General features: G+C 42.4%; 1 protein-coding gene across 3 annotated transcripts in view; it reads right to left on the bottom strand.

Annotated features, from left to right (window-relative positions):
* The window catches only part of srfb (serum response factor b), a 75,980-nt gene that overhangs the window by 9,854 nt on the left and 43,088 nt on the right, over nt 1-23,038 (bottom strand). For 2 of the 3 annotated variants that reach the window (XM_060926220.1, XM_060926218.1), the window contains exons 3-5: nt 10,598-10,856; nt 5,515-5,691; nt 3,096-3,212 (exon numbers count right to left, since the gene is read on the bottom strand). In XM_060926220.1, coding sequence (XP_060782203.1) covers nt 3,096-3,212; nt 5,515-5,691; nt 10,598-10,856 — 553 coding nt within the window. The remainder of the gene's footprint in view (nt 1-3,095; nt 3,213-5,514; nt 5,692-10,597; nt 10,857-23,038) is intronic. The other variant, XM_060926219.1, reaches the window with a different exon arrangement.

Here is a 23,038-nt window from a genome sequence, read left to right as displayed (position 1 = left end):
ACTTCGTTTCCAAGAGCAACATTCGTTTCCAGAGCATATATCCAAAACTTCATGATACGGATTTGAAACTTGGTATACATGTTAACAAGGTGATGTAGATGTGCCTTTTCATACTAAGAAATTTTCATTTTGCAGGCTGTCTCCATGGAAACAGTTTCAGACTTCGTCTCTCAGGTTAGTCTTAGGGGTAGGTTTTGCTTCCGGAGCAGAACTTGAAAACCGAGGTGGTATGGTCTTGAAAGTTGGTGTTTTTTCCTGCAGCAGAACTTAAAGGAGAACTGAAGTCATTTTTAAACTTGCTTTATTTCTTAATTAACGTGTTATTCAATTACATTTCAGTTTTAGTAGCCTTATATCGTGACTCGTCTTGGCAACCAATTGCAATTAAATATTATACTTAATCGGCCGGCGGTACGGTGGTGTAGTGGTTAGCGCTGTCGCCTCACAGCAAGAAGGTCCTGGGTTCGAGCCCCGTGGCTGGCGAGGGCCTTTCTGTGTGGAGTCTGCATGTTCTCCCCGTGTCCGCGTGGGTTTCCTCCGGGTGCTCCGGTTTCCCCCACAGCCCAAAGACATGCAGGTTAGGTTAACTGGTGACTCCAAATTGACTGTAGGTGTGAATGGTTGTCTGTGTCTATGTTACCCCTTTTCTACCAAATCAGTTCCAGGGCTGGTTCGGAGCCAGTGCTGGTGCTGGTTCACAACTTGTTCAACTTGCGAGCCAGCTGAGAACCAGTTTGCTTTTCCATCGCTCGCGGTGCTAAGCAGAGCCACGTCATTACGTCGCTGTATACGTCAGTTACGGCGCTACGTTTACATAAACCTTGGCGCGAATATCAAAGCAAAAAACAGCACGGAAGAAGCAGCAGCAGCGGCAACAACAACAATAATGGCTGACTTCACATTTGTACAGCTGCTGCTTCTCGTCGCTTAAAAATGGCGATCTTTCATGGTCTTGTTATTGTTGTTGGTCTTAACAACTCCGCCTCCCCACTGACATAAGCGGTTCTTTCCTCTGGCCCAGCAGAGAGCTGGTGCTAGCCTGGAACTGGTTTTTCTGGCCCCAGGGCCAGTTCTTTGTCAGTGGAAACAGAAAACCCGGTTCCAAACTAAGCACTGGCCCCGAACCAGCCCTGGAACTGCTTTGGTGGAAAAGGGGCATGTGTCAGCCCTGTGATGACCTGGCAACTTGTCCAGGGTGTACCCCGCCTTTCGCCCGTAGTCAGCTGGGATAGGCTCCAGCTTGCCTGCGACCCTGTAGAACAGGATAAAGTGGCTAGAAATAATGAGATGAGACTTAATCGGCCTATTTGGTTTTTAGCCATGCTGAATTTAGTTCGTTTGGTCCACGGCAGGCGTCACTTATCTGCACGATCTTCACGAGACTTGTGCGAGACTTTGAAATGTGAAGTGTCAGCCAGGTGTCCTCAGCATCTGGGGTCACATTTATTCCACCAAATAAACTGTTTTCCAAACAAAATATTGCACAAAAACGAGTTCAAATGACGATTACTGCCTACTTTTTTCAAACTTTCCTGATTGCTATCAAAACAAAACTTCCAGCTTGATTACATCAGCATTCGAAAGAGGGCGTGCGCGTCTTTTGACAACATTGGCAGATGTTGGTCACTTTGATTTCCGCTGTACGTTTTACTTCCGTCCTACGATGTCTCGCACAGGTCTCAACTAATCTCGTTTACGGCCATTGCTTTGACATATGGACTAATATTACAGAGCATATTTCAAACACTCATAACTTGCTCTAGCAGTGACAAAATAGCTATCAAAAATACATTCCTGTATTTAATAAAATGAGAGAAATAGTTTTGATTAAAAAAAAAAAAATTTGCCTTCAGTTCTCCTTTAAAATGTGACAATATCTTGAAACTTTGTATATAGGGCAGGGGTTCTAGATGACTCAGTCGTGTTTATACATAGAGCTGCATAGTCCCTTCTAATGATGGAACCAATTTAATAACACTTGGTTGTGCAAAACAGCAAACTGTGTGTGTGGGAAGGCTCGGGATATGCATTTCACATGGTCAAATTTGGACATGGTGTATTCCGTACTATAATTATAGACGGTTCCGAAAGCTACATACTTCAAGCCGACATGCATTTTTCACATCTCAACCACAAAAAGTTACAGCATTTTAAAATCTGCTTACCCTACAAAAGCGAAAAAGGAAAATCGCATTTCAAGATTTTCTTCCACTGAAAGATTCACCCACCTCTACACCTAACCTACTTTGAGAACAGTACTGAAAATTTCAAAGAACAAGTTTACAATGGGAAATGAGTCACTTTGATTAACATCACCCACATCAGTCTGTCTCACTGCCTGAGGCAAAGCAGTCACTCGCAGCATTTAAGCATGAGCCTTGTCATCATCTCTTCATTTGACTAATCTGTTTTTGCTTACATGCGTGGGGAAGGAATCACTGTTAATTCAGTCAGTTTTGTTCTGTTGACTAAACTTATTAATATTACTAATAGCAAAGGTTTTAGATTAGCTGAAAAACATTTCCACATCGTTTTGGTGAAATATTTACATTTTTTAAAGCAGAGATGTTAAAGTATTGTATCTAGCTCAACTCTATGATTTGGGGGGGGGGGGGGGGGGGGGGGGGGGAGAGATGGAGAAGAATCATTAAAAGCCAATATCTAACTTTAGCTAATTAGCTAAACGTTGATTAATCTTGCATGTTTAGGTCAGTAAAATGTAGAGTTTGCCCACAGGCAAACATTATTTAAGATTTTCATTTCCTCACTACTAATTGCTTCAAACAAAGCCTGGAATAAAAGACAATTCAGTTACTGTGTATACACACAGACGCATGAAGAGCCGAATCAGACTACAAAATCCTGAAGATCCTGAAGCTTGTGGCCAGAAAAGTGAACAAAAAGATATCAGGGGGGACGGACACCCTGCAAACGTGGGCACAATACATTCTTGCAGGTCATGTTTGGGATTGTCCCGTCACTATTTGACCCCATACCAGTCAGTCACTGGGTTTACTTAATTGTATTCAAATGAATGGAAATGCCTATAGTACAGGCATGACTATGTGGATACGTGCTCGGTGTGTTGTGTGTACCTGTGGAGGCAGTGCTGGTTTGGGAGATCTCAGGGCTGCTGCTGTCTGTGTTGATGGAGCTGGACTGAGTGCTGGGCTGCACCTGGATAGCCTGGAGCTGCTGGGGCATCGTTGCTCCTAAAAACACACCGTGAATGTTTTCAGAGATCCAACATAAGAGAGCCGAGAACATCCGATTGAATTGATACGGATATATATTTATATCATAATGAGTATCATGTGTGCATTTTATATATACGGGTCCGTCTCAGAAACTGCTCTCTCATTTGGGACATTATGGTCAAAAAATAAATTTTCTAATTTTACTTTTTTTTTTTTTGCATTTACCGAACACTCAATGTTTCTTTTGTCATGTTTAATAAGATGATAGCATCTTGCTTTATCTGGCCTCCACTGTGGAAACATTTTTTGATTACAATTCAAATGCTTTTGTAAAATTGATTTACATATAAAATAACTACATCATGAAGAATTAAAGCCCCTCCTTCACAGAGGAGTGAAAATATTGAATAAAATTTCCTCTTTTTGATTGCTTAGGTTAAAAATGCCAAGTTATGATGACTGAATTGATTATTCACTTAAAATATGAATAATATGATACATTTTGGGTATTTGATATGGTGAAATAGTACACAATGGAAAAATCAAGAACACACCGGAAAGATGAGAATAAACGGCGCTGGTAAAAGAACAGCGACTGTACCGGCTGAAGGTCGCGCGGGTCTCTGCTGCGGCGCACGAGCAACGGGACATCACTACCGTACCGGACGGAGCGCAAGGCGGGGGCGGGGCAAAATGACTGGCCGGAGATTCTATCAAAAGTTCAATCTAAATTGACCGCAAATGGAAGCACGATCAATTTCTAACTGTTGGAGTGGAAAATTCCATTCTACACATGCAAATTATTAATGTGTGTCCTTCCCCGCACACAAATAACATGCTACAGTAAAAAATAAATAAATAAATAAATAAATAATACCACAACTCATTTTATAGCTCAGAAATTCATACAAGACCAGCTACCATCGTAACATATTCTGTAAGAAACATTCTATACCTAACTTTCAGCTTTCGTTTTAAAAAACAAAATCGCAGATTTATAACAATGTTTATATGGCGTAGTGATTTTAAATTACTAATTTTGGTGAGGTAGTGACCTTGACCCTGAGGCTTTCCGTTTAGATCAAAACACACGATCGTATTGGTTTTGGGTCTGCGGAAAATGGAGTTACAACGGTGATCAAATATTTTGCATGATGTTTTATTACAGTTATGATTATTCTGTGAGCGCACCAATCCTTAGGTGTATAAAGTTACAACTTAAAATACAATTAGTGATAACTGTAGACTTTTCGGGGGCGTCGTAGCTCAGGTGGCTAAGGCGCCATACCATAAATCTGGGGACCGGGGTTCGAGTCCGACCTGAGGTCATTTCCCGATCCCTTCCCGTCTCTCTCTCCTACTCGTTTCCTGTCCTGTCTCTACACTGTCCTATCCAATAAAAGGTGAAAAAAGCCCAAAAAAAAGAAAAAAAAAACAAAAAAAAAAAAACACAACTGTAGACTTTTCAGTGGACTACAACCTTTTTAAGGGAATGTGATGTAGTCAACCATTTATCATGTCCCAGATCAAGCCGCCCTTTTTCCACAAATTTGCAGAATTTTTGACAAATTCTGAAGAGTATTCACATCAAAGATTTAGTTTTATCTGTATTATTTCTTTCATCATTTTATTTCAAATTAAAACCAACATTACCATTCAAAACCGTATACCGCAGTTTGAGTAGATTTAGTGGGGTACCCCCACAGTACCCAGTTTCTGGGACAAACCCATATATTATAAATAAAATTAAATTTTTTTTTATTGTGGCAGAAAGTGACATTGATTAGCAGTAGTATAGAGGGTTAGGATTTGATAAGTTATTTACTTCTTCCTAATCCTTTCCAAACATTATGTTATTGCCTTGCGGCTACGCTATTCTGTTTGTTCATGACGGTGTTTTGATTATTGCATTTTTTTTATTTTTTTCCTTTACTGTTCGGAATAAAGCAATCAATCCTATTTTTTAAAAAAAAATCTACACTTTATATTTCTTATATTTCATAATACTACTGCAAAAATAAGGTTCCTTGAGTGTTCTTGGGCTAGAGCCTTGTTCTTTACTTCAAGCACTGTTGTAGGATTCTACACGTCACCTTTCAGTGTTCTTACAAACCAACACTCAAAAGGACCCTAATAAGTTTGAGATGAAGTCTGGAATTGACTCCATGCTTTAGCTAACAGGATTTCAATTATGTGAAAACAGCATTGTTAACTGATCATACTATACATAAGCTTGTTCTAGGTCATCAGTCTATAAAAAGGTGCACGCGTGTGTGTGTGTGTGTGTGGGGGGGGGGGGGGGGGGGGGTTAAATAACCTGTGAGAGAGACTGCAGTGGGGAGGCGAAACACAGCTTGCTGGGCCTGTGGGGTCTGTGTAGCTGTAGCAGTGGCAGTCGTGAGGGTCTGGCCCTGCTGGCCCTGCAGAGCCAGAGAGTGCTGCTGCAGCTGCCCCAACGGGATAGCTGGAGTCCCAGGAGGGAAAGGAGTGCCTGCTGTGGGTGTATGCATAGGAGAGAAATCAAAATGAGTGAACGCAAACCATACGTTATAATTTCCTACGGCCCAAGTACACTGACCTGCACTGGGGGTAGGGGGGAAACACGCTGATAACGGAATTATTACTAAAATCTTATACAAGTAGTGATAGTATTTGTGGAATCTCTCATGAACCAGTTGATCACTCCTTTATAATGAACTAAATTGCAGTGTGATCACAATAGACCAAGATTATTGGCTCTGGGCTCACGCTGGCCGCTTGCACGTCCGCAAATTGCGAAGTTTTATTCCAATTTGCGAAAAGAAAACCATCTGTATTTGCATTTTATGCAAAAGTCATTTAAAGTTTAAGCAAAACCCATCAAACAATTGCGATTTCTCAAGATAAACAGTACCTTTCGTGTCCATCTTCGATGTTTTGATTTATAACCAACGCCCCCGAGTTTTGAAGCTTCTTATTGGTTGACCGCAAATTACGTCTTCCAATAGCATCGGACCTTACATATAAAATGATCAATTTCCGAGTTGCGCTGATAATGTCGGCAATTCTCGCTCATTAGTGAACAAGATTATAGCGAGGTTTGTTTAAAATAAATTACCAGACTTTACATATGACAAAAACTTATCTAAAAAGTTAGATAACATTAGAATATTCTGTTAGCTTTCTCAGTTAGGGGTAAAAACACGATATAACCACTCTAAAGACATATTTTCTACATAATCATCAACCCTGGGCGGCTCGGTGGTGTAGTGGTTAGCGCTGTCGCCTCACAGCAAGAAGGTCCGGGTTCAAGCCCCGTGGCCGGCGAGGGCCTTTCTGTGCGGAGTTTGCACGTTCTCCCCGTGTCCGTGTGGGTTTCCTCCGGGTGCTCCGGTTTCCCCCACAGTCCAAAGACATGCAGGTTAGGTTAACTGGTGACTCTAAATTGACCGTAGGTGTGAATGGTTGTCTGTGTCTATGTGTCAGCCCTGTGATGACCTGGCGACTTGTCCAGGGTGTACCCCGCCTTTCACCCGTAGTCAGCTGGGATAGGCTCCAGCTTGCCTGCGACCCTGTAGAACAGGATAAAGCGGCTAGAGATAATGAGATGAGATGAGAATATCAATCCTGACAGAACTTTGGAAGAACTCACAGATGAACCAGGATATATCGACCAAGTGTGCCTTGTTTTCAGAGCGTTTTGACGCACATGGTTCAAAGTTTTGACTGCAAGTGTTTCATTTGAGAAATTAATGGTGAATATCATTATATCTGGGTTAGGAGATTAATTTATAAGAAACAACCATTGATTTTAACTCCCTGAGCTCCCTTCATCCTACCCATAAAGACACCCCCTCCCCCTAAACACACACACGGATCCCAATTATACACACACACACACACACACACACACACACACACCTCAATAATGAAAACACACACGGCAATACCAGTGGTTGAGATGTTAAAATAGAATTTTGAAAAAATAAAATAAAATTAATATATTAGCAAGGCCAGCCACTGACGCTGGCCAGGTCCGCCACTGATATTGGCCAGGCCAACTTGGCCAGTTCAAATTTATACATGACCTTGGGTTACCATGGACCTCTAAATGGCCTCTAACTCCCAAACCATGGCAGATGAAGCTTAAGTTTGTATGAGCAGTTAATATGAAATGTGATAAATCCCTGATAGAGTTGGAAGCCACTCACCATGCAGTTATGTTATACAGCCAGACAGCGTACTACAGCGGGTGACTAAGGGCTAAAAGGTGCATAGATAGCAAAGAATGCAAAGCACATCACACCAGATGTTAGATATAATTATAATGAAAAATATGGACTCCGTAAACCAGATTAAGCGGGTTAAATTAAACACACAATTTCATTACATATATACAGCTGATGAAATGGTCAGGAGGATTCAAGAATAAATAAGCATGCTATGAACATAAATCAAGAACATGGAAAGACAAAGGCAGGAAACAAGCTTGCAAACACTACTGAAACACCAACAAACGACAATAATTCTCATCTCATTATCTGTAGCCGCTTTATCCTTCTACAGGGTCGCAGGCAAGCTGGAGCCTATCCCAGCTGACTACGGGCGAAAGGTGGGGTACACCCTGGACAAGTCGCCAGGTCATCACAGGGCTGACACAGACACAGACAACCATTCACACTCACATTCACACCTACGGTCAATTTAGAGTCACCAGTTAACCTAACCTGCATGTCTTTGGACTGTGGGGGAAACCGGAGCACCCGGAGGAAACCCACGCGGACACGGGGAGAACATGCAAACTCCGCGCAGAAAGGCCCTCGCCGGCCACGGGGCTCGAACCCGGACCTTCTTGCTGTGAGGTGACAGCGCTAACCACTACACCACCGTGCCGCCCACAATAACAATTTTTCAATATTATGTCAGAGCAAGAAACATTTAGAAGTATAACATCTTGCTAAAAAAATTACTTTGCTCAAAAGAAAATTGTTCTTTTAGCATTTCTTGCTAAGCGAAATTGCTCAAGAAAAATTTGAGTCTTTAGCACTTTTCGCTAAAACAATTTGGGTCCTAGCGTGAGCACAGTGGCTGCAAACCTTCAGCTCCCGGTTGGTTATTTATTTGGTTGATTTAGTTTTATACCACCAAATTGCACAGAACACATCCTCTCGATTATGATCCTCCTTCTCCTGGTCCAGTGATGGCTGCCCAGTTTGCAGGAGCAAAGAAAATAAAATCTGATTTATATCTAAACTGAATAACACGGTTAGGTATTTGTTCATATGATGATTGAGAAATCCTTGAAGTCTGGATTTAAACTTTAAGCCTTTGTTAACGTAGCTTTGACCACCTTCGCAATCCGTTTCCTTCTTGAAATCATGTTCACGTGCGTGCGCGCACACACACGCGTATACAAGACCCATGTGACTGTCTCTTACAATACCCGAGTGTTTCAGTGCTCAAAATTGGGAGACTCGAGACAAAGACATCAAGTCAAACAGAGACTACATTCAGCTGTCTTCCACAAACAATATGATGCCGTTACAAAGCAAACACAAGTCACGTGGAGGCTTTGCTCACCGAGTCATATACAGGGCATCTAGGTGACCTTCAGAAGAAGGAAGCGGATGGAAGCGCTAACAGGGTAGGAGGTGTGAGGGGGATTTGACGAATATCCAAAGCTAGGTTGAGCTACAGCTGTTTTGTTGGTGGTAATTCAACGCCTCAGAACGGTGCGCGTGTTAGACCACCTGGCAGGGTGCTGAGTGTAAAACAGGTGGAAGAGTGCAAGAGACAGGAAGCAGCATACTGAGGCCTGCCATTACAGGAAGAAAATCATCATGCTGCAACCTCCTGTTTCTGACCACACTGCTATAAATATCTAAACTACACGTACAGTATTTGCTCCATATGGCACTCATTCAGCATAAAGCATGACGTTCAGGATGAGGACCCACTTGAACATATTGAAGATGGGCTCTCTTTTCAGCAAACGGCAGACGAGTGCAAGAGCTTCTCTGCTGTCTCTCTAGTGTTTTAATGACACCCCACATCTGCTTTTCACAGGCTCATCCAGCCTAAGAGCCCATGAAACGCAGTACAGCCCAGACAATCTTCATTGAATATTCATAACTAATTATAGGCAGTGCTTGCCAGAGCTCTGTGCAATGCCCATTGTGTAGCCACGCTAATTATTCCTGCTTCACAATGGCAATCAAAGGCACTACGGCGGAGTTTCTTCTCTCCAGAAGCCCTGCTTTGTTAAACAAAACTGCTTGAGGTAGCCGTGTAACGAATAACGTGATCTCTTTACTGCAGATTTGTCCCACACGAAGGTCATTTAAGGCTACATCCACACGACGAGATTTTAAAAAATAAATAAATAAATAAATAAAATATCGCGTCCACATGGGCAACGGATCAGTAAAATATCAGGTACATATGGCAACGCAACGCTTGCTGAAAACGATGCAATACACATGCCACACCTCTAGGTGCGCTGTAAGACGGTCCCATCGGAGACACCAGAATAATAGAAGGACGCATGCACAAACTATTATGCACGAGACTTCATATTAGCCACAGTCAGAAAAATCTGTTTGTAAAATTACGTTATAATGACCAAATACAATGAAAAGTATTTTTCCAGTCTCACCTGTGAAAGGTAATCCCATGTGATCTCGTTTGGACGGCAAACCTGTTGGTACAGTTAAATGCAGCACATGAATGAGGCATCTTTATTCTCCGCTTTGCCCCATCCAATATGGCGGCAAGGATGACGTATGATTCTACGCGGAAGGTGGTGTCTTTAATGGTCCGGAATAAACTGAATGCTACACGTTGATGGATTACTTTGTTCTTCTACGCCCTTTTTGAGGAATGTATTGTAGGACTTAAACCAACATCTGAAGAGGTGAGATCGCTCCTTTTTTTTTTTTCCCTATTTTTGCTGGCGGGATTGACTCTGCCCTAGCTCTCTCTCTCTCTCTCTCTCTCTCTCACTTTGCACCATTACACAATAAATATTCACAGTGAAAATATTTTGTAAGCGCGTTTCATGAACCAAGTTATAGGATTTGTTGACAACTCGCATCGAGTTCGTTACACTTCTACCCGGCGTGAAGCACTGACAGTCATGTGGTTGTGACGTCATCGTAAACAAATCCGTTCTACTCATCCAGACGACTTCGCAACGGTGCCGTTGCCAGATCTTTCCACTCTGGAACCCATTCTCAAAAGATTTCGTTTTGGGGCACCCAAAACGCCGGTGCCGTGTGGACGCCAGGCCGAAACGATAATTTTATCAGATTCACCTGAATCCATTGCCGTGTGGACAGGGCCTAAATCTACTCCACACCTGGTTTTTACAGCCGTCCCAGGAAACGACTAATCATTAGAGGGTTTTTTTTTTTTTGGCCTACCTGACATGAAGGTGAACCCTCCAGGGAGCTGCATGACCCCTCCAGTGGCAGCTGCGCTCTTCAGAACAGTCCCGTTAGTGTTGGCTATAGTGCTCCCGCTGGCGCTGGTGCTGCTGCCAGACACAGGTGCCAGGTAGTTGGTGATCGGGAAAGAGGGGCCGCTGCTCACCTGCATGGTGGTGGAGGTGGTGGGCACTGTGGCCTGGGCACTGGTGCTACCTGGCAGGCTGGCCACAGTGAAGGCTGGCTTCAGAGCGTCCTAAAGGTGAACAACGACCATCATTAGCACTTTAAACAAGCATGCTGAAAAACAGTCAATAGTTTTAAATAAAGCACCAACAGGTAAACCACCAGAGACTGCAAGATTAAAGACGGGGGTGGGGGGGGGAAGCTTCCTGTGCAACAAACAAGTTACCAAAACAGAGTACATTAAAATAACACTCCAATAAAATGTAATGCAAGAATCGTTAACATTTCCAAGCAAGCAAACAAGGGATTATACTTTACATGAGAATGTGCATTTTCTTTAGTTGAGGGTCTTTTACAGCAGAAAAGTTAATGCAGGCTGGAAGGTGGGTTTATCATTTTATTTCTCTTTAACTTAACTGCAGTTCTCAGCCAAAATGTTCTTAGTAAGAAATGCGAGATCAGGTTTGTGATCAGATTTGTAGTTGGACTCATGGTTGAGTACGGCCAGAAAGATCATGTAGATAAAAGGTTCATTGACGTTCATCATGATTTCACCATGCTAGCTTCAAATCGAGGGTAGGTAAAAGGTGGAAAATGCTGACTACGCATCAGCTAAAATTATAGCAAGAGTGGAACAAACGCTGAGAACATGGGGGGAGGCTACAGAGAAATACATTTTAAAAATAGTAAATTGTAGATCAGGCGTAAAATATAAATGAGTGTGCTTTGAGAGACGACAAATAAAACAAGGAGAGCACTCTTGATCACAGCATGAGGATTCATTTTTTGGTAAACAGATGGTAGAAAGCAGAAAAGAAATAACTTGGCAAATGTGTCAAAGCAGCTATGAGAAACTGATTCTGGAGAACTATGGTGGTGCAGTGAGTAGTATTGTTGCCCCTCAGCTCCAGCATCTGCAGTTCAGTCCTGAGCGCAGGTTATTATCCGTATGGAGGGTCGTGTGTCCGTTTCCTCTGGGTCCTCGGTTCTCCTCCAACCTCAGAAAAACCTACAAACTGCCCAGTTTGTGAATGAGCATGTGAAAGTGTGGCGTGGCATCGCATCACGGGTAAATTCTCACTTTGTACCTAACATTACTGTGATAGGCTCAGGATCCACTGCGACCCTGGCCAGGATAAAGCGGTTACTGAAGATAAATGGTTATGGATGATAAAGAGACCATGAGGTGTCAATAGAAAGAAGCAAAAATATATAAAATCAAATATCACTCACTTACTGGCTGCTCTGCTCCACATGACATTTTATTTGCACGCTCATTTAAAAGCTGCAAACTGTAAGAACTGGCCACCTGGGAAATCCATACTTTATACTCCAAACAAATAGGGGGCAGTACATCACCAGAAAGTTGGTGTCCACCCCATCATAAGAAATGGGGGGGGGGGGGGGGGGGAATCAACAGTGCCCAGAATCACTCACTCACTCATTCACTACTCCCTATACAGGTAGTCGTCGACTTTACGACCGATCAGCTTTACGACCGTCTGGTTATGACCTGGCAAGTGTTTCCCAGCTAAGCGTACAACAGTTTCCGCCCCAGCTCCAGGCACATGCGCAGTCTCTCTCGCGCGCCCTCAGTCATACAGTTTCCGCCCCAGCTCCTGGTTTATGAAACGAGCAAATCCTCCCGCCAGCCCGAGCGCTGCAACAGCCGATGATGACGTAGACGACCCACAGCCAAGCACCAGTGATGCCAGCGGTCACTAAGTTTTGTATTTTGCTATGTTTTACATTTGTATTGTATTTTGGTATGTTTCAAACTAAAATGTTTTCTATTTTTCACACCTGTATTTCGTATTTTTTGTTTTGCACATATTAAACGAATTGTACTGTACGCGGTGTAGTATGCAGTGTTTGACTTAAACCAAATAATGAGCCAAGGTAATGAAATAAGAAAATGTTGATAAAATAAGACTATGATTACAATATCATTACACATCACAATATACTTATTCATTTAACATAGGCCGACTTACGACCAGATCGGTTTACGACCGGTCAGTCGGAACCAAACGCAGTCGTACGGTAAGTCGACGACTACCTGTATAGGGAATTACTATATAGAGGACTATATAGTGAGCTCAGTGGTAAAATGAAAAAACTCCTTCGGACACTAGTCCATCGCACTGGTATTTACATCATTACTGTCACACAATTAAAACATGCCAGATCAGCCGGCTGGTGGGTTTTAAAAATAAATCCAGGCATGAATTTTTGTGATAAATACATATTATACTGAGCGCATTTCCCACATTAATCAATACAAAAGTACCTGCATCTTTCAGTTTTTTTTTTTTTTTTTAAATCAAGGCTGAATCCTTTTTCTTTGCCGCTGCCTTTTATTAAATCAAATTTGAGACTTTTGATTTCTTTCAGCGTGACCGCAACCCATGATGGGATATACTGCTTTGGTTAGTGACCATCGGTTGTACACTACTTTTTGTGATGCATTGTGAGATATTCTGAGTGCACTATATAGGGTGTAAATAATCCTCACTAAGGTTTTGGACAGCACTACAAAAATGGGATCCTCACTATATAGTGCCCTATATAGTGAGTAGGGAGCGATTTTGGACACCAGGTCAGTCCCTCCTCCTCCCACCATTCTTCGAATTATCACTTACTGAATATCGTAAAAACTAATTTAATTCAGCCACTCAATTTGACAGACTGCTGAAAACCACTCAAGATAATGCCTGCTTATAATCCTCATGTATGGCATCAGCATCTAGTTTACATTATAGCTTACCAAGCTCAATCTTTAGCTTGGGGGGGCACAGCTGCTTGCACATCTGTAGTGCATGAGACCACTATAGCTCACATCACAGATCTGTAACCGAATCAGATTGATGCAGATTGCGTCCAAATTAACATCCTTCCCCCCCAAGTGGAATTGTTCACGAAATGCTCATCGCAGCGAGCCAGATTGCATATTACGACTTAACCTTTCCAATGATGCTCGTCTGTGTGTGATAGAGAAAAACTAGTTTTGAATTTAGATCAAAAGCTACAACTGCATACAGCTCTACATCCATCTCCACACCCACAAACTCATGTGAACTACTTATGAACTTATGGCTGTCACTACATAAGATTTGGAACACATTACAAGAAAGAGCAGAACTGGAGCTTTGTAATGCTGCTAGTGACACGTGTACATACAGAAGTCGTCACATCAAACTTCTGTAAAGTAATCTCTTTGCAAATTTCTTCATTTTCACGCTCCTGCTTCTTGGTTAACCAAGTCATAAAGTCAATCGCCTCACAATCAAAAACAGCTCAACTTACCCTTTCAGCTGATACTAGTTGTTTATAAAAAGGGACATTCCTTTCCGATAGGCTCCCTTTAGTTTGTCCAAATAGTGTTGCTTGGCATTCAGTTTCTCCTAGTAGGACCCTTTTCCTCTCTCTCTTATCCCTTCTCCAAAAATACAACATATCCAGCACAAAACGGTAATCGCAAATCCAGGTTTCAGTGCCCGGATTTCAGTCGTTTCTGCGAATTGAGGCAACATTTTCTCTTTCCTTTAGCTTTCTATAGTCTGTAAAAAGCTCAGATTTCTTGTTTAATCTAGTTGCACAGTCAGTCAATCGCCATACAGCTCTTTCCCATTTAGTTGTGTTTGTGCGTTTTTTTGTGTATTCATGGCTGAACAAATGCTGCCACCCTGTGAGTAATCGGACAGTGATGTCACGTACATGACTCATTTTGGCCTGAGGGCCACTGGACACTCCAGTGACTCACCATCACCCCAAGGTACAAAGAGGTGTTACGAAACAAGAGTTCACTGGTATACATGGACATCTTTGACGTCAAAACTTATTTCTTCACATTCTGGTCTTTTTTTTTTTTTAATGTTTTAAACTAAGCTTGCCACATAGCACCTTTCAACAAGTTAGTAAAACTCTGTGTGCGCGCGCGTGCGCGGGGTGGGTGGGAATACCCGATCGAGAGTCCTCAACCCTAGTCATGTATACATCTACTCACACACTGGCTCATACTAGCATCATTTCTGAATTTTTGCCATTCCAAGGTGCAATTCTGTCCACACAGAATAAGGTCTGTGAACGTTCTACCATCTCAATAGCAAATACTCAAGTGCTTTATTTAAAATCATCATCAGTAGCAATACAATGTTTGCTCGAGACAAGCAGGTTTGGCTGCATGTTAATTTCTGACCAAATGTATATTTGCATTAACCCCCATCTTACTGTTTGGGTCAAGTGTCCAATAGCTAATAATAAATTAAAAAAAACATTTATAGTGCACAGACTGCATGAATATTGATCGCCTGCATATTACAAAGATTAACTATAAGACATCTTAAAAACTAAAAATATACAGTAATATAAAAGTGGCCTAAAACTACTTAGAAATATAATATATGGGGGCGTGCTAAGATGAGGATGGTCACCAGCAGGACCCCTCCCCTTCTGAATGTAACCGGCGTCTTTCGGTAGGTTGTCCTCCTGCAGCCACCATAGGTCTGCACCTAGCTGACACCCCCAGGCAGCAGGTCGGTGGCTATTCATTCATGATTAGCATTACATCTATAAAACTGCACTCACCGGCAGGTCACAGACAAGCTTCGGTTTTTCATATTTCTGCTTCGGTCCTCGCTGCTTTTACTGGAGGTGATCTGCAGTACACCATCTAAGGCAGGGGTGGGCAATTATTTTTTCCATGGGGCCACATGAGAAACAGAAAATTTTGTGGAGGGCCGGACCAAAAGGCTGAACTAAATTCTGCATAATATTAATTGTATTTCTTTATATAAAGCAATAAATAACATGTTTTTACAAGCTGCTAAGACTGGTAAGAGTATGGAAAAAACGAGGCTGCCTTACAAAAAACGTCATTTATTCAGTCAAATTTCCCAAAACAATGGTTAACAAAATGTGAACGTTTGTACCTTTTTTCTTCAGGTCACATTCACCCCAAAACACAATAAAGACATCACAATATTGTCTTTCTACTCCAAATATCAAGCAAGATACATCATATAATAATGATGCCCACATTTGTAGTCTAATTACCTCATTTGGCGTTTTTCAGTTTTTTATTTGTTCAGGGAGAGAAATCTCGTCTCTGTTGGTCTTTAACGAGTGCATCAGAGTCAGGTTGAATGTCTGAGGTGGAGATGCAAAGCACAGCTGACAGATGATCATCAGTCGATTCGGTGTACGGTAGGTATCAGATCTACAGATCGGCTCGGGCTCCGGCGCCTGCTGGTGACGTCACACTGTGATTGGCTGGACCGTTTGAAGGATGATGTACAAGTTTGTGGTTGGTCTGGACAAAATTACGGAAGTAGTTATCGCGGGATTAGGTTTCGTGGGATTTCATGTCATGTTCATGTCGCACGCATTGCGTTTTTGTTGAACACAACTTCAAAATAAGAGCAGTGCACATTCAGTCCATGCATGAGGTAAAATTAGAAAATACGTTTATTTTGTAATTTCTAATTAACCTTACGCGGGCCGGTTAGAATGAACCAAAGGGCCGGATGCGGCCCGCGGGCCGGAAAATGCCCAGGTCTGATCTAAGGCTTCCGGGTAGTGCTGAACTACCGAAGGTATTTGGACATTGATTAAATGTTACTTCCCATTCATACATGCATGCATGTAGTACAAAGATGCGTCATTAAAACTGTTATTTTCAAACCGAGGTTTGGTCCAGAGGACGCTGGGAGCACTCTGCCGTTTGTGGTCTTGACAAAAGTTCCGGTAGCACACTGTAACTAACTGCATGTTTTAATATTGTATCTGTGCTCATGTGTCTATTAAGGCAATGAGTAAATGTTTTCAATGCTTGACTTGTGTTTGGCTAGCACGTAATTATGTCACTGTCTTGCCATCATGCGAGTAGGCGAACATTGTGACTGCTTGGGATGCCTGACGCCGTTGTTTGTGCCCGAGTTTGATGCATGGAGGTAAATCAGAATGTTTGTTTACGTCCAGTTCATATGTGCTAGGTGTGTGAACATTCTTATTGTTGTGTAACTACTTTTACCTGGGTGATATTAAACGTTGAGTGATTCTTAACGGTGTGATTTTTTTAAATAACATTGTGTGAGCACTCCTAGTAATGTGAACCTTTTTAACTTGTAAGCACACTTGTGACCATGCATCTAACTGTTGCTTGTTCCATCAGAGTGATGTCACTGACTACGTTTACATGCACATCCAAATCGAGCTGCTGTCGGTAATCGAGCTGAAGGTCCCAGCAGGGTGCCAGAGAAATCCAATCCTACATGCACACAATGAAATCGGGCTATTGTGTGAGGTGCACTGTGCACCCGAGCCACAGGTGGCGCTACACGCCCCATCGTGTTGGTACACTTCCGGTTGTCGTCATGAAGAGCTATTCAAGAGTGTAAATAAAGTTATCAGTTCCGTGTTCTCCATTGCGCGTTTTTCTCCCGTCCATGAATTTTAATATATTCAACTCCTTAAGCTGAATGAGCATGAACTCTGTCTCCTCATTGCTCCAGAAGTGCACGTTTCTGCTTGCCTGTGGCAGTGGGGGCGTGGTCAAGCGCCGGTCTGTGACAGGAGGGCGGAGCCAGGGAAGGTGAGTGGCAGAACGACGGTACACCTGACGGTAATTAACCTGTGTTTGTGTGTCTTCCCAGTAACCGCGCCCTATTTAAGGAGGCAGAGGGGACAACTCATCCCGGGACTAGAACACCGCGCGCACGCGCGCGCTTCTCTCAAGAATAAAAGTAGGCTGTTAAACTGAAAAGTCTGACAATAAAAAGCCTATTAGTACCAGAAGCTTTGTCCTGCCGTCCTCTGTGCTCCACCCACACTTCAGAGAGCTCTACATCGCCATTTTCTCTTCTTCGTTTGTTCCTCCTGACCTCTTCTGCTGCTCGCTACTACTGTTGTCATGCCGACCGAGGCTGTTGTGTTTCCCGCTTGTGGTCTCGTCACTTCCGGAAGTAGCTCGACAACTAGCTCGATAGGGTATACATGCACAAAGTAGCTCGGCAGAAATCGCATAAACTAGGTCGTGTAGCTCGATTCCGAGAAATCAAGTTCGGTTCAATTTCGGCCGAATCAAGGTGTATACATGGCATTTTGAACTTCGATTTCAGTCGAGCAATGGCAGAAATTCGATTCTCTCTATGTGCATGTAAACGTAGTGACTGCTGCTTTGCCTAGCCTAACTGTGTGTGTGTCCAGTTATTGCCCTTAGTATCTGACCTTTCTTGTATTACTTTGGATTTTCTTTATTTTGCATCTTTCTGACTCCCCTCTAGCCTATGCTTAGGCGTGGTTTTTTTTGTGCGTGTTTGTTGCTGCTGTAGACGTGTTGGTCTAACGCTGTTGGCCGTGGGGGAAGTACTGGCCGCCACCACTAGTAACTGATCCGGCTACTTTCAGCTGTTTGATTCGAACTGTTGGTTTTACCTTGCCTTTTCTTGATCTTTCTATAGCCTGGGCGGTTCCATGGGGCAGGTCGCCGGATCTGAGTCCTCCTCTTCGTGCACCTCACCTATTTGTAGTGGTAACGAGCACCTCACTGTTTGCTGTGATCACCTTTTTGCAGTATCTGTGGTGTGTGTGCGGTTGAGTATCTTCCCAGGTGTGTAGGTAGGCTCAGGAAACCCAGAGCACGTTTGGTGTGTCAGCCTCACTTTTCCAGGACCGGTAACCAACCTTTGAAGCTGCTCTAGTCTATATTGCTAATACATAGTATTGTTAATCCAGGTGGCAGCCCTTACTTTCCCCCTCGTGTGCCATATTTCTTTTTTTTTCTCTTTTTTTTTACCGTTGTCATGGCTTGCCTTGTCTGTTTTATCCAATAAATCAAAGTGCATTTTAATACTGTTTTACTGTTTTTCAATAAATATTGACATTATTTAGACTGAAACCTCACGTCTCTGTATTCACTTACCGGTGTGGGAGAGCCCTTTTGTCTAAAACCTGGTCTGGGGAAATACTGTGGTACAATTATTTTTTGTGGTGCAAGGCCACAGGTGGCGTAGTCAAACACTTTAGCCAAGACCCTTCAATTCACCCTGCGGGGTCACATATTACTGAGCATTTGGACCTCAACAAACCGTTAATGGAGTCCTATTTAAAAGCCTACACATTAATTCAAGAACTTTAAAAAAAAAAAAAAAAAACAGAACCGCACTCAAGGCGGCACGGTGGTGTAGTGGTTAGCGCTGTCGCCTCACAGCAAGAAGGTCCGGGTTCGAGCCCCGTGGCCGGTGAGGGCCTTTCTGTGCGGAGTTTGCATGTTCTCCCCGTGGGTTTCCTCCGGGTGCTCCGGTTTCCCCCACAGTCCAAAGACATGCAGGTTAGGTTAACCGGTGGCTCTAAATTGACCGTAGGTGTGAATGTGAGTGTGAATGGTTGTCTGTGTCTATGTGTCAGCCCTGTGATGACCTGGCGACTTGTCCAGGGTGTACCCCGCCTTTTGCCCGTAGTCAGCTGGGATAGGCTCCAGCTTGCCTGCGACCCTGTAGAACAGGATAAAGCGGCTAGAGATAATGAGATGAGATGAGAACTGCACTCCTGCCTCCCCCCCAACCTTGATATTTAAAAAAAAAAAAAACCCGGGGGGGAAATGATATAGACACGATATGGTAGGGGAAACACTGATCAGCACTGCATTTACAGCACCTGCCACCTGTGAAAAGCACATTTTAAATACATTTTTAACATCCCCCACACCACCCCAGCAAGTTCGAGTAGAGCTGCATCTCTCCAGACTTGCACTGGCTTGCTGTCGAGTCTCACCCCTGCTAATGTGGAAGACGCAAACATGAAAAGTAGTTGGCAACAGAGGCTAAAGCAGTAACTGGTTTGTTTGTTTTTTGTATCTACACCATCTTTTTTTACATTTGTCCCATCACAGCCTCACTTTTGGTCACATGAAACTGCACCACACTGACACAGGAAGTACAGCGTGCTATCGAAATGCATCTACTGTGTGAAACCTCCCTATAACCCACTGTAACACTAGATAGACCGAGTCTTTGCCTTCATTACTAATAATCTTTCAATCAATCAGTTCAGGATTAAAAAAAAAAAAAGTAATCTGGAACGCATTTAGGACAGTGCATTTTAAAACAGTGCCCGCCTTATACCGTTGCTGGTTACCATAGCAACCGGTTACTGGCAGCCTTTCCATACAAACCACTTTTAAATGAAACGTGCTCAGAACAAAAAAAACACATCTTACTCGCTATATGCTTTCAAAATAAATTACCCCTACACCACGCCATTCTATTATCTGTAACGAAAAAGATCATGACGCAACACATCTGCAGCCAACTAAGGAGGAGGGTGAGGACACGCTGTACCTTCCCACGGCTTTCTGATCTGAGGAGCACTCACTTGGACTAAAAACGCTCTCTCTCTTCCACACCCTGAGTCACATTCAGGAGCCAGACATGCGACATACTCGTCCTCAAAAGCCTTCTACGCTCACTTGTTGCAGTCAGTCAAAAATGCAGCGACAGACAGACAGACGAAAGCAGGCAGGCAATGCAGGTACACACCGAATTCAAATCTTCCATTTCTTCCTCTCTTGGCTAGAAAGATCGGTTCGCCTCCACAGGACTCTGTACGCTGCCATCCTTGCACAGCCGAATCAAATTATACAACTGACAGATACAAAATCATAGCATAATAAAAACAGCTGCTGATGTTCGGCATGTCTGAGCTGATGGCTCAATAAAGAAGCTTTGTAATCAATCAGCGGGGGGACCCTCACTGCTGACTTGCTCCAGATAGGTTTACCATCACTTGTAACTAGGATTTATATATATATATATATATATATATATATATATATATATATATATATATATATATATATATATATATATATATAAATAAATAAATAAATAAATAAATATTGCCCTTTCACCATAAAATACAACCAAAAATAAATCTTAACCCCCCCCCCACCAGACACTTGAGATGCTAATTTGGAAAAGATGCAATATCACTGGCTTAGCTACTTTCCCTAGGTACCGGTCTTAAAAAAAAAAAAAAAAGTGGTTAGCGCTATCACCTCACAGCAAGAAGGTCCTGGGTTCGAGCCCCGGGGCCGGCGAGGGCCTTTCTGTGCGGAGTTTGCATGTTCTCCCCGTGTCCGCGTGGGTTTCCTCCGGGTGCTCCGGTTTCCCCCACAGTCCAAAGACATGCAGGTTAGGTTAACTGGTGACTCTAAATTGACCGTAGGTGTGAATGTGAGTGTGAATGGTTGTCTGTGTCTATGTGTCAGCCCTGTGATGACCTGGCGACTTGTCCAGGGTGTACCCCGCCTTTCGCCCGTAGTCAGCTGGGATAGGCTCCAGCTTGCCTGCGACCCTGTAGAACAGGATAAAGCAGCTACAGATAATGAGATGAGATGAGATAGATTAAAAAAAATAATAATAAAAAATATCACATGATCTGTGTTTTAGGTGCATTCTGTTACACAATCCATCAGCTCTAAGACAAATTGGACTTCCGAAAGTTGCTGGATGATGCATTACATATCCATGGTGGCCACCAAATCCGAACAAATAGATCTGACTCAATTACTATTTTCGTATTAGCATTTCTACACCCTCATGACTCAGTAATAAAAAGTTTAGTCAACTGAATTATTTTCTACAAAGGATCTTGTACGCTAATCTCAAAATAACCCCAATCTTACCAGTACTTGTCTGCGGCAAAGGAGAATTTCATAATCAGATGAAAAAAAAAAAAGCCATAAATGCAACGGATAGAAGAACAAAAGTTACATAACCTCTACCGAGGATATTTTGATTAGAATATTAAAAATCAAAAATATTAAAAATTACATCAGCATGAATGATTAAGTGGGGCTTGAACATTCTTTCACGGACTTAATTTCATTTAAAGCAACATGCAGAGAAACATTCGACAAGGTTTCAACTCTGCTCATCACAAGTTTACTGAGACGGTTCATAAAGAACAAGGTCGTCAATCTGGGGGGGGAAAAAAAAAAAAAAAAAAAAAAAAAAAACCCTGCTCAGGCATCCCCAGGACTAATCGTGCTATAACCGAACAGCTCCAGCAAGGGAACACGTGGTAGATAATGGCCCTACTGACTAGCCTAGCTTTACTTCATTTAGTTTGAAGGGTTTTTTTTTAATAAAAAAAAAAAAAAAAGGCCAAAAAAAGCTTCTATGCTGTATGAACCACATGATTATAAAATTTGGGGGAAATTTTTATTTTTGAAAACTTTATAATTACACAGTTCATACAGCATAGTATCTTTGTTGGCTTTTTTTTTTGGGGGGGGGGGGGGGGGAATAATAATAATAATAATAAATCTGAAAATAAAAATATGCCCCAATATGCTGATGGCCAAGTTTCTCAGAAGCAGTATAAACTAAAAATCATTTTTTAATCGTGATCTACTTCCATCAAAGCTTTTCATCTTCCACAGGAAATGTGACGCCATCGCAGAGTCAGATCTGCTCTCACAGGGGTGCTGTTTAAAACATGACAGTGAGTAATAAGGACACACTCGATCGGTTTCCAGGAAAGCCACCAAAGCAAGCAAGCCGCAATGATTTATTCATTAATCTTGACAATATCTGAACACGTTTTATAATGGCTAGAACAGGTTCGGTTTTACATGCGGTGTTTAAAACTCAAGAACCACCCAGCAAGAGCAACATGTCAGCCTGTATGGACAGGAGGAGTTAACCATACAGACCTACTTAATTTCATGAATCAGTTTATTTATTTATTTATGTGCAAACCAATGGGGACAGCGGCCAGGAGGTCCAAAGTTCAGATGTGCTGTTCAAACACGGCTGGGCTCGGACACATCCGACAGTAGTATGCAGTTAGTATGAAGCCTTGGCCACTAATCAATATATTCACGTGTTAACTGTTCATAAAAAGGTGTCAATTATCAATGACTGCCTGTATGACTCAAGATTCAATGAGATGAGTAACAATTTTTTTTTTAAAATAAAAGTCTACCATTTAAAATATTACTGGACAAGAACTGACTACAGATAAGACCTGGATTAAATTGCCAATTATGAACGTATAAAACTGCACGATTAAAAAGAGTTTAGTGTTACAGGAGATGACCAAATGGACGGCGAAACGTCAGTGGTTATGTAAATGGAATTCTAGAGCTCAAACTTGACATAAGCTGAGTGGGTGGCACGCCGGTTCACTTTCTGAAAGTATTGTAGTTATTACTATTTGCACCCGTCTCAAATACTTTCAAACGTAGCG

This window comes from Neoarius graeffei, chromosome 7, assembly GCF_027579695.1.
Source record: "Neoarius graeffei isolate fNeoGra1 chromosome 7, fNeoGra1.pri, whole genome shotgun sequence".
Taxonomy (NCBI): Eukaryota; Metazoa; Chordata; class Actinopteri; order Siluriformes; family Ariidae; genus Neoarius; species Neoarius graeffei.
The sequence above is the reverse complement of the archived record's forward strand: the minus strand, read 5'-3'. Positions and strand labels throughout refer to the sequence as shown.